Source organism: Staurois parvus, unplaced genomic scaffold (genome assembly GCF_062004578.1).
Source record: "Staurois parvus isolate SC_StPar_1 unplaced genomic scaffold, SC_StPar_1.0 ptg001284l, whole genome shotgun sequence".
Lineage (NCBI taxonomy): Eukaryota > Metazoa > Chordata > Amphibia > Anura > Ranidae > Staurois > Staurois parvus.
This window is the reverse complement of record NW_028319080.1, coordinates 983801-1001943: the sequence shown is the minus strand read 5'-3', so window position 1 is coordinate 1001943 and position 18143 is coordinate 983801. Positions and strand designations below refer to the sequence as shown.

General features: G+C 41.5%; 1 protein-coding gene across 1 annotated transcript in view; it reads right to left on the bottom strand.

Moving 5' to 3' along the window:
- Positions 1-309: 309 nt before the first annotated feature.
- Positions 310-18143, bottom strand: part of LOC149437523 (major histocompatibility complex class I-related protein 1-like) — a 58290-nt gene continuing 40456 nt past the window's right edge. Inside the window, exons 4-6 of the mRNA XM_089660871.1 lie at positions 11675-11950; positions 8260-8362; positions 310-622 (exon numbers count right to left, since the gene is read on the bottom strand). Of these exons, the coding sequence (XP_089516997.1) occupies positions 310-622; positions 8260-8362; positions 11675-11950 (692 nt within the window). The remainder of the gene's footprint in view (positions 623-8259; positions 8363-11674; positions 11951-18143) is intronic.

Genomic DNA, 18143 nt, shown 5'->3' with positions numbered 1-18143 from the left:
GCCTACCTAGATAACAACATTCCATTCTCCATGGAACCTCCTGTTCATGGAAGCAAAAGTTAGTAAGCCTAAGCAGAGGTTAGTTAACTATTAACCCTTTCACAACCTCCCTTTTGTCACAAAGTGACAACTAATAGCTTTGACTTTCATGCCATTTATATGTACTGATTCACTGAATGCATCATATAAACCCATACATTCTCCGATTGCTTTAACAGTTCATATGGATGTCTAGGTCTGTACAGGGGTTCGGTCTCTTGGGGTTGCGGGCAAATATTCCTCAAGTCCTAAGGGTTATAATTGCGTGTACTAATCGCCAAAATCGGGAGAAACACTATCAGTGTGAGGCAACCTATTAAAAGGAGGATTTTCCAAGAGGTTTGTGGATGCAACAGCATCAATATCTTGACCAGTCTCTTTCTGGATGTCTTCCAGAGAAACTCTATCACCTGTTTCACTCTCATTATCTGTAGCCAACAACTTAGCTTGAGGAGAATCCTGGACTTTCTTTACCCTTGACGCATGGATCCAGGTCTGGGAATCCGCTGTCAAAACTTCTGTCATGCCTGTTATCGCTGTGGGCACTCCACAGTGTCTCCAGGCTGAAAGGATGTCTTGGTTCCTGTGAGGGAAGCAGAAAAGAAAGATACATCACCGTAGATGCCATTCAGCAGCCTTATAAGATTTGTCACATATATTTCTTGGATCAGCTCTAGGTCTCCAGGCATAATCATCAGTGGGCCTTTGGTACATGGGGTAGGAAATGGTCTACCCATCAAAATTTCAAAAGGTGACAATTTGTTTTTTTGTTTGGTGTCATCTGGATTTTAGCCAACACTGTGGGCAAATATGTTTCCCATTTGACAAATGTACCTCCAGTAGCTTTCCTCAACTTATCCATAATTGTCCTGTTCATTCTCACAATCATTCCTGAACTCTGTGGGTGGAAAGGGATGTGAAATTTCAACTGAATAACCATTAATTTGGCCAGCTGTTAGGCCACTTTAGATGTGAAAGCTTGACCTTTGTCTGAACCAATCACCAGAGGGCATCCCCATCTTGGGATAATTTCCTTGCACAAAATTTTGGCCACTGTCGAGACATCTTCCTTGTTGGTGACAAATAACTCCAGCCATTTGGAGAACTTATCTACTACAACCAGCAGATACCTCTCTTATTGTTAGGCATGTGTGAAACATCAATCTGTAACTCCTCAAAAGAACCCTTTGGTGGAGGAAGAAGGCAAGGAGATCTGTATGTGATGGTTTGGCCTCCACAGAGCCCTGATCTCAACATTGAGTCGGTCTGGGGTATATGAAGATACAGAAGGATTTGAGGCAGCCTACATCCCCAGAAGATCTGTGGTTAGTTCTATAAGATGTTTGTAACAGCCTACCTTCTGAATTCCTAAAAAATTGTGTGCAAGTGTACCAATAATTACACTCCACCAAAACCGCCCTACTCAAAATCACTAATGACCTGCTAACCGCCAAAGCTAATGACCACTACTCAGTCCTCTTACTCCTTGACCTTTCCACAGCCTTCAACACAGTCTACCACCCCCTCCTCCTTAACAAACTACACTCCCTCGGCATCAGAGACTCCGCTCTCTCCTGGCTCTCCTCCTATCTATCCCAACGCTCCTTCAGCGTTACCTATAATGCTACCACCTCCCCCTCTCTCCCCCTCTCTTTTGGGGTCCCCCAAGGCTCAGTCCTCGGGCCCCTGCTCTTCTCCATCTACACCTCCTCCCTCGGCAAACTGATACACTCCCATGGCTTCAACTATCATCTCTATGCCGATGAAATGCAAATTTACCTCTCCGCCCCTCGCCTCACCCCTTCAGTCTCCGCCCGTATCACCCACCTACTGAATGACATATCGGACTGGATGTCGCTCCATTTCCTCAAATTGAACCTTTCCAAAACCAAGCTCCTGATTTTCCCCCCAGCCCGTGCCCCCCACCCACTCCATCACGACCAACAATGCCACCATCAGTCCCACCCCGCAAGCCAAAGTCCTAGGTGTTACTCTAAACTCAAACCTGTCCTTCCAACCCCATGTCCAATCGTTGGCAAACTCATGCAGGCTCCACCTCCGCAACATCTCCAAAATACGTTAGTTCCTAACCCCAGACACTACTAAACAACTCGTTCACTCCCTTATTATCTCACGTCTGGACTACTGCAACTCCCTTCTCACCGGCCTACCTCGACGCAGACTTTCCCCGCTTCAGTCTATCCTGAACTCTGTGGCCAGACTCATCCACCCTACTAACCGCTCCTCTTCTGTCACCCCCCTCTGTCATTCCCTCCACTGGCTCCCGATTGCCCAACGCATTAAATTCAAACTACTAACACTGCCGTACAAAGCCATTCATAACGCTGCCCCAAACTACCTCACCGACCTGATACCCAAATACCACCCTACCCATAATCTTCGCTCCTCACAAGACCTCCTACTTTCTAGCTCCCTGTTTTCCACCTCCCAAGCCCGACTGCAGGAGTTCTCCATGACTTCTCCCATCCTCTGGAACTCACTACCCCAATCCATCAGACTGTCACCTACCCTCCTCACCTTTAGGCGCACCCTGAAAACCCATCTCTTCAGGGAAGCCTACCCCGCCCTCACCTAACAGCCGATCTCCTCCACTCCTCCTACCACTCCATCCCCCACAGCCACTTCCTCCTGTACCACTATCCCCTCCCTCTTAGATTGTAAGCTCGAAAGAGCAGGGCCCTTGAACCCCTCGTGTTTTGTTTTGTTACTGTATTGTCTCATGTTCTGTCCCCACTATAATGTACAGCGCTGAGCGAACCTTTTAGCGCTATATAAATACTGTATAATATAATATATAATAAATGAACAATGATGTGGCGTGTCATAAGCTATCATAGACAGGATAGTAACTTCTACAATTCTTTAAGGCCTAAAGATGCCTACATAGATAACAACATTCCATTCTCCAAGGAACCTCCTGTTGATGGGAACAAAAGTTAGTAAGCCTAAGCAGAGGTTAGGTAAATATTAACCCTTTCAATATTGGTAACATTTTTTAATAATGAAAAGGGTGTTTTATATGCACTATCCAGTGTGTTCTGTTTCTGCTTCTTTATCACTTTCAGTTTATGATATATTTTCCTTGCACATGGATATACGCTAGAAGAATGGATTAATTATCCAGTGAGTGCAGTTTATGTGAAGATTTTATACACTAGTGAGCTTAATGGGCTAATACAGAACTGGGTTCATTAGTTGTTAATGAACTGGGTTCAAATCTTAGCCACGACTCTGTCTGCATGGAGTTTGCATGTTCTCCCTGTGCATGCATGGATTTCCTCTGGGTACTCTGGTTTCTTCTCACACTCCAGAAACATGCTAGTAGATTAACTGGCTCCTGCCTATTTAGCAAATTGACCCTAGTATATGTGTGTATGTATGTACCATGGAACATAGAGAGATTAGACTGTAAGCTTCTTGAGGGCAGGGACTGATGTGAATGTACAGTATGTAAAGCGCTGCGTAAATTTTCGTAGATATATAAATACCATAATGAAAAAGTAAGTATACACTTAGATGTGGATACACATTATTCACTGCCATCAGGACAATAAGTGACTTCATTTTTATTTGTGTATTATCTATTCACCTTTAGACGATCCCTGAAAACGTTTCTCTGTAACCACTAGCCTGCAGGGCACTTATACCCCCTTCCTGCCCAGGCCAATTTCCAGCTTTCAGCGCTGTCGCACTTTGAATGACAATTGCGCGGTCATGCAACACTGTACCCATATGAAATTTTTAGCATTTTTTTGTGACAGATAGAGCTTTATTTTGGTGGTATTTAATCACCTCTGGGTTTTTATTTTTTTTAAACAAACCAAAAACCACTGAAAATTTTGAAAAAAAATGTTTTTTCTTAGTTTTTGTTATAAAATTTTGTAAATAAGTGATTTTTCTCCTTCACTGATGTGTGCTAATGAGGCTGCACTGATGAGCACTGATAGGCTGCACTGATGGACACTGATGGGTGTCACTGATGGGCACTGATGAGGAGGGACTGGTAGGTGGCACTGATGGGCATTGACAGGCATAACTGATGGGCACTGAAAGGCAGCACTGATATATGGCACTGATAGGCGTCACTGAGTGTCACTGATAGATGGCACTGACTGGCACTGTTAGGCACTGATAGGCAGCACTGATGAGCACTGATAGGCAGCACTGATGCGTACTGATAGGCGGCACTGATAGGCGGCACTGACTGGCACTGATAGGTGGCACTGATTGGCAGCACTGATAGGTGGCACTGATTGGCATTGATAGGTGGCACTGACTGGCACTGATGGGTGACACTGAAAGGCAGCTCAGATGGGCACTGATATCTGGCATTGATGTGTAGTGGTGTGCACTGATATGTGGCACTGATGGGCACTGGCACGAGGCACTGACATAAGGCACTGATGGACACTGACAGGTGGCACTGCTGGGGCTACACTGATCATCAGGGCACACTGATCATCAGTGCCCTGATGATCAGTGTACATGTCCCCTCGTCCCCGATTACTGGCTCTCCTCTCCTCTGTCAGTGTGACAGCTCGAGAGGAGAGAAATGCCGATAACCGGCATTTCCCTGTTTACATGTGATCAGCTGTGATTGGACACAGCTGATCACATGACCGAGCTGACATCTTCGGCTCTTTCCATGATCGGTGATCTGAGGGACACAGCGCACCACTGATCGCCGTGCTGCGCGCTCCCTGAGCTGCGCATGCGCAGTGAGAATGGGAGGACGTCATATGACGTCCTCCCAGAACGAGAGAACCACCTTGCGCTCATCATTTTACTATATAGCGGGTGGGAGGTGGTTAAAGAAGTCTATCCTGCTTCTAACTAGTAAACCGCCATTTATTAGCTCCATCAGCTCATCCCCCCGCATCTATTACCTTTTGTATCCCTCAACCCTTCCTCCTAGATTGTAAGCTGTAACGAGCCGGGCCCTCTGTTTCCTCTTGTACCGAATTGTATTGTAACTGTAATGTCTACCTTCATTTTGTAAAGCGCTGAGCAAACTGTTGGCGCTATATAAATCCTGTATAATAGTAATAATAATAATTTTATTTTAGGACAAATGGGCTCAGTTCACAAAAGAATATTACATGAGATAGTTGAATCATGTGACACATTTTTTCCAATTATCTCATGAGATGCTGAAAATGTTAATTCTCTAGCACCTTATGAGCTATTTACAGTTGTGCTCAAATGTTTGCACACTCTGGCAGAAATCATGAAATTTAGGCATTGATATTGAAAATATGACTGATCGTGCAAAAAACTGTCTTCTATTTAACAGCAGGGGTGCACCAAATCTCGTATATCACGCCCTACCCGTGCTGCCATTCGCGGCCTTGGCTGTCATTCACTGGGTCCCTGCCGGTGATTACTCGCTGGCACCCCGTGATTGCCGAGTATTACCAACGGGGGATATAATCATGTAAACAATACTGTTCTCTCCCCTATCAGCTCCTGCACATTGCCATTTATGGCTCTGGATAGCAAAGCCATGCAAAGCAGTGTGCTTACAGTGAAGCACACACACAGCACATAGTGAAACAGCACACAGTTAACTCTTTGATCAACCCAGATGTTAACCCCTTCCTGCCCAGTGCCATTAGTACAGTGTCAGTGCTTTTTATTAGAACTGATCACTGTATTGGTGTCACTGGGGATGTCACTGACACCAAGTCAGTTCCCACCCCAGTGTCAGAATGCCCATCACAGTCCCACTGTAAGTCGCTGATCACCACCATTACTAGTAAAAAAATAAATAAAAAATTTCCGTATCCATACTGCCATTTGTAAACGCTATAACTTTCACGTAAACCAATTAATTTACACGTATTGGGATTTTTTTTTAGCAAAGACATGGAGCAGAATAAATTTTGCCCTCAATTTATGATGAAATTAGATTTTTTTTATTGGACATGTAATAGCAAAAAGTCAAAAACATAGTTTTTTGTCAAAATTGTCGGTCTTTTTTTGGTTATAGCGCAAAAAATAAAAAACACAGAGGCAATCAAAAACCACCAAAAGAAAGCTCTATTTGTGGAAATAAAGGCCATAAATTTAAATTGGGTGCAGCGCTGCATGACCACGCCATTGTCAGTTAATCACTTGCCCACCTGAGGATTTACCCCCCTTCCTGACCAGGCCATTTTTTGTGTTATGGTGTTGCAAAACTTTAACTGACAATTGTGTGGTCATGCAATGCTGCACCCAAATGAAATTTGTGTCCTTTTTTTCCATGAATTGAGCTTTCTTTCAGTGGTATTTGGTCGCCTGTACATTTTTTAATTTTTGCACTATAAAAAAAAAAAATCGACAATTTTGAGAAAAAAAAAACAATATTTTTGACTTTTTGCTATTAACCTCCCTGGCGGTATTCCCGAGTGTAGCTCAGGGTAAAGTTTCAGCACCAAAAGCGGTAACCCTGAGCTACACTTGGGCTTACCATGCGGCGCTGCTCCGCGATCCCTCGATCACTTACCTTGTCCTGCGCTCCCGTGATGTCCCTCCTGCAGTGTCCCCGGCAATGTAATCCGGCAGATGCTGGCATCTGTCATCCGGGTTCCGTCCCCTGCGAGCGTCGGGACATAAGGGGGACGGAACGGCGGGAAATTTGATAATGACAAAAAGTGACATTCACTAAATACACTAAAATCACATAGTATAACATTCCTGTATCAAAGCATTTCACATACATTTTGTCCCGAGTGCTTTGTCCTGCTCCCTGCCTGCATTTTTACTGTTCTTTCTGCCTGGAAACTGAGAAACGTCCATGGCGTCCAAAAAGCGTCCCTTTAGGTCAAAAGCGGTTTTAGACCAGCTAGAGAACAGCGATAGTAAATCAGAACCACTTGCAGAATTGAGTGATAATGATTTGTGGGGGAAATTCGTCATCAGACACTGAAAACGATTTTGCGACTTTGCTCAGTGATGTGCGAACTTGGCGCTATATTTCAAATTGATTATATTATTGAATTATATTTATTATTATTATATTATTTTTATGATTATTTATTAAATTATAATTTATGATTTCGTGTTTCAAGTTTTATCATACCCGGGATGTTTACTAGACTCTTGTTCGGACAGATTTCAGTAAGTTATTCCTAAAAATTACAGGCCTACAATAAAAAAAATACATATTTCCATGCAAAAAAAGTACCGCTTTGAGCACAGAAAAATGGACATAATCAGACCGCTAGAGAGGTTAAACATGTCCAGTAAAGAAATCTTAAAAATCTAATTTCGTCATGAATTTAGACCAAAATGTATTTGCTAAAAAAAAATCCCAATACGTGTAAATTAATTGATTTAGCGTGAAAGTTATAGCATTTACAAATGGCGGTATACAGTGAAGGAATTAATTATTTGATCCCCTGCTGATTTTGAATGTTTGCCCACTCACAAAGAAAAAAAAATCGAATGGTAGCTGTATTGCAATACTGAGAGACAGAAGAAGCACATTAAGGTCCTGGAGTGGCCTAGACAGTCTCCAGACCTTAATCTGATTGAAAATCTATGGAAAGAGCTGAAAATTCGAGTTGCCAAACATCAGCCACCAAACCTTAATGACTTGGAGAGGATCTGCCAAGAGGAGTGGGCCAAAATCCCTCCTGAGATGTGTGCAAACCTGGGGGCCAACTGCAGGAAACGTCTGACACTGTGATTGCCAACAAGAGATTTGCCACCAAGTACTAAGTCATGTTTAGTGAAGGGGATCAAATACTTATTTCCCTCATGAACATGCAAATCAGTGCATCATTTGTTAGACATGCATTTCTTTTGAATTTTGTGTTGCTTTTCTGTCTCTCAGTGATACAATACACCTACCATTCGATTTTTAGACTGATCATTTCTTTGTGAGTGGCCAAACATTCAAAATCAGCAGGGGAGCAAATACTTATTTCCTTCAATGTATATACTGGGATTTTTTTTTTCATTTTTTCTAGTAACGGCGGCAAACAGCGACTTATAGCGGGACTGCAGCGGGCATTCTGACACCGGGGGGAAATGACTTGGTGTCATTTCATAGGTGTATGTTGATGTCAGGTGACTAGAAAATGCACCAGAAACACAGCGAAAAATGCAGATGCATTATTACCACATTTTTTCAATGGAACTGTGTGAAAACAGACTTAAATTCCAGGCCCATTTTTTTTTGGGGGGTGGGGGGTTTTTTATTATCACACTTACCAGAACCTATATGCAAATATCCCCAGTCCAATGAGGATGAATGACAGCAACAGCGACAGCCGCTTCAACAAATGGTATACTTTTTCTCTTGTGTATATTCTTTCTATGTAAAAATTGTAACAAAAGAAAATAAAAGTATAATTTATACATATATTAATATATTTGAACACAATTTTGTAAAATTCAAGACAGCAGTATTAGTATATGGCCAGTTTACAGAACTTCTGAGTTCTGTGGACGTATTTAACAGCTTTTATCCAAAAGCCTAACTTCAGACAATTTTATTATTATTTTGTTTAGAGTGGGCAAGAAAGAAGCTGGCCTGACATTATACTATTTTCTTGTACAATTTTCCTTTAATATATAATATGAGGTCAAAGATAAACACTTTGAAGTTGTATGCAGTCAGGCAGGCCCTTACACTACAGAGTTTTGAGTAAATCTAAAGGAATTTGAACAAGAAAATTGTATATTTTACGACCAGCTTTAAAGTATAACTAAAGGAACATTTTTTATTTTAATTTTAGATAGAGTGGAGAGGAATCAGAATACCTGTCAGGTTTTTACTGGTGTGTGTGGCCCCTGTTTAACTGGCCATTCAGTGATTGAAATTTGATCAATTTGTGGTCTCTTTTTCTCGACAGAAGTTGATTTTGAAAATTTTCCATCAATCAGTGGCTGCAGTCACTGATCTGTGTATCCTGACAGCAGTATGTACTGCTTCAGATTACAAAGTCCTGGTAGGGGGATTCCTCCATCCATCCCATTTTAGTGGATGGAGGAATCTGGTAAACTCACACTGCCAGTTTAGGCCCATTCACAGCTGAGCATTTTGTAGTTGCAAAACACTATAAAAAAATCATTTATTCTCTATAGATATGATTCACGTCTCCACTCCACGTCACCTGAAGCCAAATGCCTGAAACTCAAAAATGTTTTGGAGCCATTTTTGTAGCTTGATTCCGACAGATTGGTGCATTTTTTAAGTGTTTTTTTCCATAAAAATTCATTGAAACTAGAAATTCACACATTTTTTGGAGAATTCGTATGCTCAAATGACTAATAATAACAATAATAATAATAAGAAGAATAAATAACTGTTAACTAAATGTTAAATAAAATACATACATAAATAATATAAAAAATAATATATAATACATAATAAAATGTATTAATAAATAAATAATAATTAACCCCTAACCCCCAACTTTATAAAAAATAAATGAATAATAATAATAATAATACAATCAATAAATTTAAACCTTACCCTAACAAAAATAAGTAAATAATAAATAAGAAGAGGACAATAAAAATATTGACTCCTAACCCAAACCCTAACCTCTAACCACAATACCTAACCCCTAACTCTAACTCCCAGCCCTAACACCTAACCCTAAACATGACCTCTAACCCCTGATCCTAACACCTAACTCAAACCCTAACACCTAACTCAAACCCTAACACCTAACTCCAACCGTAACTCTAAGCCCTATTCCTAAACCCTAACTCTAACCCTAACTCTAACCCAAAACCCTAACCTCAACCCCCATTCATAACGCCTAACCTTAACTCTAACCTCTTACTCTAACAGAAATAAACAAATAACAATAAAGAATTAAAGAAAATATTATCTTTATTATTATACATATGATCTTAACAAAGTGTGATAAATATTGCAAAGTTACATTATGGATATAGCAGATTGGATTCTGAGATAGATTGTTCATTTATAAAATAGCCTGTTAAATATAATTTCAGTAACACTTATTAAAACTTTGTTTAATTATAGATGTGGGTATAGCCTATGGCCACACCACCTTGAATGAACTCAATCACATCTGATTTCAGGACCTAAGTAAGTAAGGTTGGGTTTGGTTAGTACTTGGATGAGTGACCCTCTAGGTGCTGTGAAAAGAGCTTTTTTCCTCTTATTATTGTGAATAGGATTATTATGATTTTTTGCAATTTTTTGCACTATAAAAAAAGGCTGCTTATAAGGACAGAGTAAAGTGCACGACTTCAAAACGATGGCGCCCATAACCTTTGCTGAGTATATGTTTAGCTACGTATAGTTCTATATGACTTTTAGACTAAGGAAACATGGCTGCTACATTTTGTCTTCTGTAAGGACTCCAGGAAAATGGTACAGATGCATTTCCTGTTGAGTATAGGTCGAGCTATACTGACATTGGAACGAACTATGGCTGCCATAGTTTTGTCCTCTGTTTGGACTCCAGGAAAATGGTGCTGTCATTAAACACAATGAGTGGCTTGTTTAGCAGGCTATTTAAAGGATGGAAAAGGATGGGTCAGCACTTTAGTATCCCCTGAAGACATGCATGTACATGAAAAGCATTGGGGTGAGCTACATGCTGACACCATGTCACTGCTTCTGGGATTGCGATCTTCTTAGTAAGTTAATGTCCCCACGTGGTAGGTTAATACTCTACTATACCTGTAAACTTTGGTGTATGGATTTAATGGATGGATAGAAGCTGATTGTCCAAATAATTACTACACTATACCTTTTTCTGTGGCTCCAGTGTGGTGAGCGTTGCACCTAGGCTTGGCATATCGGTGGTGCTGGTGGCCCCCTGTGTGAGTGGAGGATTACAATGTAGATGGGTTCCTATACTGTATGCCCTGCCTGTGTTAAAAATGCTGTCTGCTGCCTCTCTGATACAGCTTAATAGCTGGGGATTGTGCAAAGGTGGTGATTTGGAGCAACATGTGGTGATATATTTGGACTGTTGGATGAATACTACACATGTACAACAATTGGAGTTATTATTTACCACTGAGAAGAGTAACATGTTTATGGGACCTTTTTTTCACTTTTTAAAGTCATGTTTTTGTTGGTTATTGTCACAAGTATATTATTTACACTTTCGTTTTTGATTATAAGATCGTTACATTCTGAGTCTCTGTAAACAGCTTGGTTGTTTCGTATTTGTTACTGTCTACCTTATTCATGTAATAGATTTCCTTATGATTGTATTTTATATTACTGTTCATTACCTACAGTATGTGCCTTTTTTCTTAAGGTGTATTGCTCTTCAGGAGGTTGCATGACTTTTATTGCCTAACTTTTTATAAAAAACGTTTGTAAACAAAAAAGATTGTTATATTCATTCTTGATCACTTAGGTGCTGCACTTTTTGTTTTCACTTTGATTGGTTCTCAGTCTTTGCTGGGGACAGAAGCTATCAGTTACAGACAGTAACAGGCAGTTAGCAGCAGTACAAAGTGTCAAGCTGAGAAGCTGTAGCTGTAAAAGGCAGGACATTTCTTGATGTATCCTCAGCATGGGGCATGAGGGATGCATATATAAAGATTGTGAGAGGTATGAGAATAAGTGGATCTTCTTCACAGTTTTATCTCTAATTATTTTGTTACAAAGGGTGTTGACACTCACCCCATTTCACAGGGAGAACATCCTCCAGGCTGCTGTGGTGCACATGACAGAAGTAAGTGTCTCCCTCCTTGGTTGGCACTTCCACACTGACTCTGGTCTGATAGGTGCCATCAGGATGGGGGAGAATTGGAGTCATTTCACCTGAAGGAACATGGTCTACTCCATTCCTCATCCACTTCACATCCACAGCTCGGGGGTGAAACCCGTACACCAGGCACTGAAGTCTGGTCACATTATCTGACTGACGACGGCCCCACACCTTCACCTCTGGACGCACTAAGAGGGAGATAAAACAATTATGGAAGAAAAATATAAGGGTGTGGTATATGATATTGATCTTTAATGTGACCTTACAATATACAGTTAGTGATCACACTGTGGAATGATCTACTGCATGAGGTAATAATGAACAAGCAATTGCAAAATAAACAACTGAATTTGAAATAAAGTTGTCAGGCGTGTGTAGCACTGGTTTAGAAGCTGGTTTTGATTGTGATACATTCTCCCTGTCTGTCCACCTGCAAGGTGGCCAGTCTCTGGGTAGAGACCAAACCTGATTTAAGCCAGCAAAGCCTGCAGTCTCATGCTTGTGATATTGTGTTTGTAACACATCCTCCAAGCTCCCTGTTTGTCTGCCCTGCTCTGCTATCTTGGATTCCCTCATTAACCTCTCTACGCCTAAGTGTACAACAAATCCTAATGCCTAAGCACAATTCTGCAGCTTTGGCATATGTTAGAGAAATCGTACATATCATCACAACTACTTTGTGCATTCAGGTGAATTACTGTATACCTTGTTTTTTTGGGACAAATTGGGCTTTCATTTGGTGGTGAATGGCAATGGATATCTCCTGATTTTTTATTTTAGTATCAATTTAGCTGTATATTTCTTGTTACTACTATAACCTACAACCAAAGAACAACCCAAAATAAATTCTCCTACTCCTGACAATGGCAGAGATGCCACATACAGGTGAAACTCGAAAAATTAGAATATCGTGCCAGCAAACTCACCTGACCTGAACCCCATAGAGAATCTATGGGGCATTGCCAAGAGAAAGATGAGAGACATGAGACCGAACAATGCAGACGAGCTGAAGGCCACTATTGAAGCATCCTGGTCTTCCATAACACCTCAGCAGTGCCACAGGCTGATAGCTTCCATGCCACGCCGCATTGAGGCAGTAATTGCTGCAAAAGGGGCCCAAACCAAGTACTGAGTACCTATGCATGCTTCTACTTTTCAGAGCCCTGATATTGTTCTATGTACAATCCTTGTTTTATTGATTGTAATATTCTAATTTTCTGAGATTGTGGATTTGGGGTTTTTATGAGCTGTAAGCCATAATCATCACTATTATGACAAATCACGGCTTGAACTATCTTGCTTTGCATGTAATGAGTCTATCTCATATATTAGTTTCACCTTTTAAGTTGCATTACTGAAATAAATGAAGATTTGCACGATATTCTAATTTTTTGAGTTTCACCTGTATGTGTATGTTATTTGTTGTTTGTACCTGTAGTACAGCCTAGAAACAATAGTGCGCATATTGCTTTTTTTGTCCTACCTAAAACATACTGACACTGACACTGACACTGATACTAATTTAAAAAACTCTTGCCCAAAACATACTGCCCAAAAAAACCCAGGGGCAAGGCGTGACATGGAGGGAGGTGGCTAGCGTGAGCTCCATAATGCAGCCTTGAGGCACTGGCAAACTCATGGAGGAAGGCGAGCAGACCCGATGTTGGGCTGTGGGCCAGTGAGTACCGTTGTGGAGAAGGCACCGCTGCTAGCTCCTGCTAAGTGTTGTGTGTACAGAAAATAAAGACAATTTCCTATATAAACCAAGGGCGGTAACGCACTGTGCTGTTATAATCTTGCTGTGCTTGTGGTATTTAGTTGTGGCTCACTGTGCCCTGCTGTACTTATGATATCTTGGAGTGACTGCTGTCTCAGTGGTAATTAGCTGTCTCCTGCTATATGCTGCTACCAGGGGCGGACTGACCATTTGGAAACTCGGCACTGCCCATGGGGCCCGGGGCCAGTAGGGGGCCCCATGAGATGCCCCTGGTACCTTTTCCATAGGCTTTTTTGAGTGTGGGCAAGGACACAGGGGCCCCATGATCCTCTATTGCCCGGGGGCCCCGTGAGTTGTCAGTCCACCACTGGCTGCTACTATACTTTGCTACATCTGCTGTGGATTGCCATGCTTTATAACGCCTTGCTGTGCTTTACAATACCTTGCTGAGCCTTGCTGTGCTTTACAATACCTTGCTGAGACTTACTGTGTTTTACAATGCTTTGCTGAGCCGTGCTGTGTTTATAACATCTTGCTGAGTCTTGCTAGAGCAGGCTATGCCCCACTATCACTGAAAGACTTCTGCATTAAACCAGTAAAAATTTGGTGGCCACAGTGAGCAAAGCGGCAGAACAGCCTAAAGAATTTGCAAGGGCGGAGAAACAAGATGGCGGACATAGCCCTCCACATACACAGAGTGGAGGCCTGGCAGTAGAGGATACACATAGGCTGCCCACCTCAAATACCCCACAGTTCGGAAAAACAGAGAAGCAGTCAAAAATGACACTAGAGCAAGTGACTGCTCAATTAAAAGAAGTAATACAGGCAAGTAATGTTATGCTATCAGGGAAAATGGATGAGATAAAAATAGACATTGGCTTATGTACTGCCTGTGAAATGTCTTGGCCTTGGACCCTTTGTTTCTTGGGTAATTTTTACAATAATGCATTGTTGCCCAAATGCCAGGAGTATGAGAGGTGACTGATGTCATTTCTCTAAGCTAAAGGAACAGAGTCACAAGATATTCTGCTTAGAGCAAGATAGGAACTTGTTTATGGAATTGAACGTGTTTATGACATCTAGTAATGTCACATTAGAAGATAAGAACCTGTTTAAAGGCATCTACTTGCTTGAAGAGTTAGAAATCTTTAAGTCTAGGGTAAATGAGAAGACGTTCAGGGTAGATAAGAGGCTGAACTGAAGCAAAAGTGTGACTTTTTAGATAACAATATGGACTCAATATGGTGGCTGAGCGTGACTCTGTTATCCTCGCCGAACCTTTCTGCTAGCTCCTCCTATAGTGGGTATGGCACCCGCCCACTTCGAGAAAGCTGCCAGAAAAATGGTTTAAAATCTGGAAGTGTTAGCGGGATCGATTGGGAGCCCCCTAGCTGCCAGGGGATGCTTTGATGCTGGGACTCTTGCCAAGGCTATATGGGCTATCAATTGGTTGCGCTTACGGCTTCCCCATGACCCCCTGGGCAGTATAAATCTGATGGAATTTGTTCCTTCACGTTTCCACATAGCTTTGGTAATGTATTCATTCTATGCTGTGATGCTGTCAAATAATGTCTATTTCATGCTTTAATGCTCACATTATTATTGGTGTGTGTTATTATGCAGGTTGTGATGACTAGAAGATATATCCTCCTGTGTGCCGTTGATAATAAAAGTGGAGGTTTTGACAGTGTAAGAATATTGCAGTTGGATTCTGTTATTTCTTGGAGTGCTGAGTGAATGCTATGGTGTGCCAGGGCAGGTATTCATTTGGTAGAGGGTCTTTCACATGCGTAGAATATGTAATGGTGTAAATGCTGATTTAAAAGTACCTGTGTGTGACTACCTGTCGATTGCCTGTGTGTGTATATGACTTGCTGTTAGTTATTGCACCCAGCATTGCCGTTACAGATTATTAAGACAGGACAAGCAGAAAATCCGGGAAACAGTAGCTGAGGTGGAAAATAGAACGTCTTCCCTGGAGTAAGAAAATATAAAATGCTGAAAGACAACTAACATTATGGCATCAAAAAGCAGATGATTTGGAGAACTAATGTGTTGTAATAATATAAAAATGGCTGAAAACATTTCCTTAAGCTGAATTTTCATTGGCATTTTCTGTGGAGAGAGAACATAGGGGTCCTCCGAGACCACCACAGCCAGGGGCGCCTTCTAGAGCAATGCTTGCAGGTATGTTAAACTGTAAAGACTGAGATATGGTGATAAGGAAGGTGAGACAAAAAGGCACCTTGCATTAAATCTCTACTTTTCCAGATTTTTACCTGGAACTACAGAAGCAGCGGGCAACCTTTAATGACGTTAAAAGAAAAATGAGAACAAAGAAGATAGAATATTCAGTGGCATGCCCAGCAAAGTTAAGGATTGATGGACAAGGGAATAGTTATATATTGCAACACCCCAGAACAGGCTCAAGAATTACTACGAACCTGTTAGAGGATGGGAATGGGAGGAGAGGGAGGATGAGAGGAGATAATATGAGTATGAAGGTAAAAAAGGAACTTTCTTCCATATAAAGAACTATATAGAACAATGGACTGGAAGATGTAGTGTTTATTTATTTATGTACTGGCTCATTTTTTTCTTTTTTCTTTATCTACTTGTCACTAAATGGTCATACATTGATAGTGGGTGGGCAATACAAATAAGTAGATGGTTTATTTATTTTAATTTTGGCAGGGTAAGCACTGCATATAAAAAAGTACATAAAAATATCAACTGATTCGGGTATAAATGTTTGATAATAAGGGACATCAGTCTAGGGTAAATGAGAAGAAGTTACAATTAGATTAGTATCTCTGCAGCTTTATTACATCAATGATGATACCAATTTGTATCTTTTATGACCAGTCAAACAGTCATATTGGGTATCCTTATCATGTAATTTCATTTTCTGATTGTGATGCTTATTTATGACTCTATGATGTATTGTATGTCTTTGTGTTATCACCTTTTTTGACAATAAAATGTATACTTTTCTAATACTTCCAGTACTTTCTAAGCCCTTAAAGTCCCAGTGTTAAGGGGTCCCTCTTTTTTCAAATTGTTGTCTTGGGGATGTTAGCTTATAATCAGGAATTTTTCCCTTCTTTTCTCACATCCTATTCAAGGGACATTTCACTGATGATATATCGATCAGTAGTATGGGAGAGTATTAGGGTTAAATGTGATCCTGAAGGCTGATATGTATTTGTGTATGCTAAAGTGTCACGTACCTGGAGGTGAAGCCTGACATGGAGATGAAGGAGTTCTCTTACACCTCCAGCTCGGTACCCCTGGTAGAGAAGACAGGAGGCACAGGAACCAGGAGTGGCACGAGTGCCTGGTAGGTCTGTGATGTCAGCTTGCAGGTGAGTAGTCTGTATAATCAGGATGCAGGCTGGCTGAGGATGCTGGGCAGCAGGAGCAGCAGCTGGAAGATACTGGCAGCAGAGCAACAGGAACTCAGCGACTGCAGATGATGGCCACAGACTGGATGGATAGCACAGTCAGGCAATCCAGGTTAGGAACTAGTGGGTGAATCAGGAACAGACGGCAGGCAGGCGGATAGTCGGAGTTCAGGCCAAGAGTCAGGAACAGTCAGGCAGATAAGAAAGGGAGCAGGCAAAGACGTAATCCAAAGGCAAGCCAAAGTCAGTACAGGCAGAGTTCGTGCGAGGTCAAGACAGGTCAGGTCGGCAACAGGATCAGGATACAGCAGATAACAGAATGTAGTAGATCAAAAGGCAAAGAATCATAGTGCCATGTGGTTTAAATAGCCCGCCTGGTGTAAGTCTGGTGGCGGGCGGGCGTGCGCGCAGATGTGTACGCGTATGCGCAGGCACACAAAAATGGGCACGGCTGTTGGGCATTCAGCATTGGTGCATTATTTTGTGCCTGGGCATTCCTCATCTTCCCTGACATAAAGTACATTCATTACTGTTTGTGATAATGGAAATTTATAATCCCCCACCTGCTACTTTGGGGGTACTGAAAGAAGCAGTGGGGTTTATGGTACAATGTCTAGAAGCCTATGTTATATGCCTGGGGGGGGGGCTTCAACATGTAGATAGACCCAATGAAAGATAAATATGGAAGAAGCACACAAAATCCTAGGATAGGAGCGGGTACCTTTGGGAGATTGATTAAAGTGGTAGGATAGATAGATCTATAGCATGTTAAAAATTCAGAGGTTAGAGTATACTCCTGTGCATCTATAGGGAAGGGTTCTCTCTGCCAGATAGATTTAGCACTGGGCAATGATAAGATACTGCCATTGGTACACTCAGCCATGTATCTTACCAGAGGAGTGTCAGATTATTCACCACTGCTACTTGAATTGACAGTAGGTTTAGGGAGTAGACATCCAGGTTGCAAGCTACATCCCTACTAGTTTTGACGGATTGGCGAAAATAATCTTATACCAGATCAGTTGCCAATATTTATGGAAGCTCATGGAAAATCGCCAATGGATGGTACTTTTTGGGATGCATTAAAGGCATATTTAAGGGGAGTTGGCTGGAATGTGTGCTCAAGAAGAGGCAAGTTATATAGAGGATCCCTCAAAGAGAAATAAAGAAAGGTGGTAAAAATGTATACAACAGTATAAGATACAAGTGGTGACCAATGGTAAGAGAAACATTTTTTTTACAGAACCAACAAAATTATAA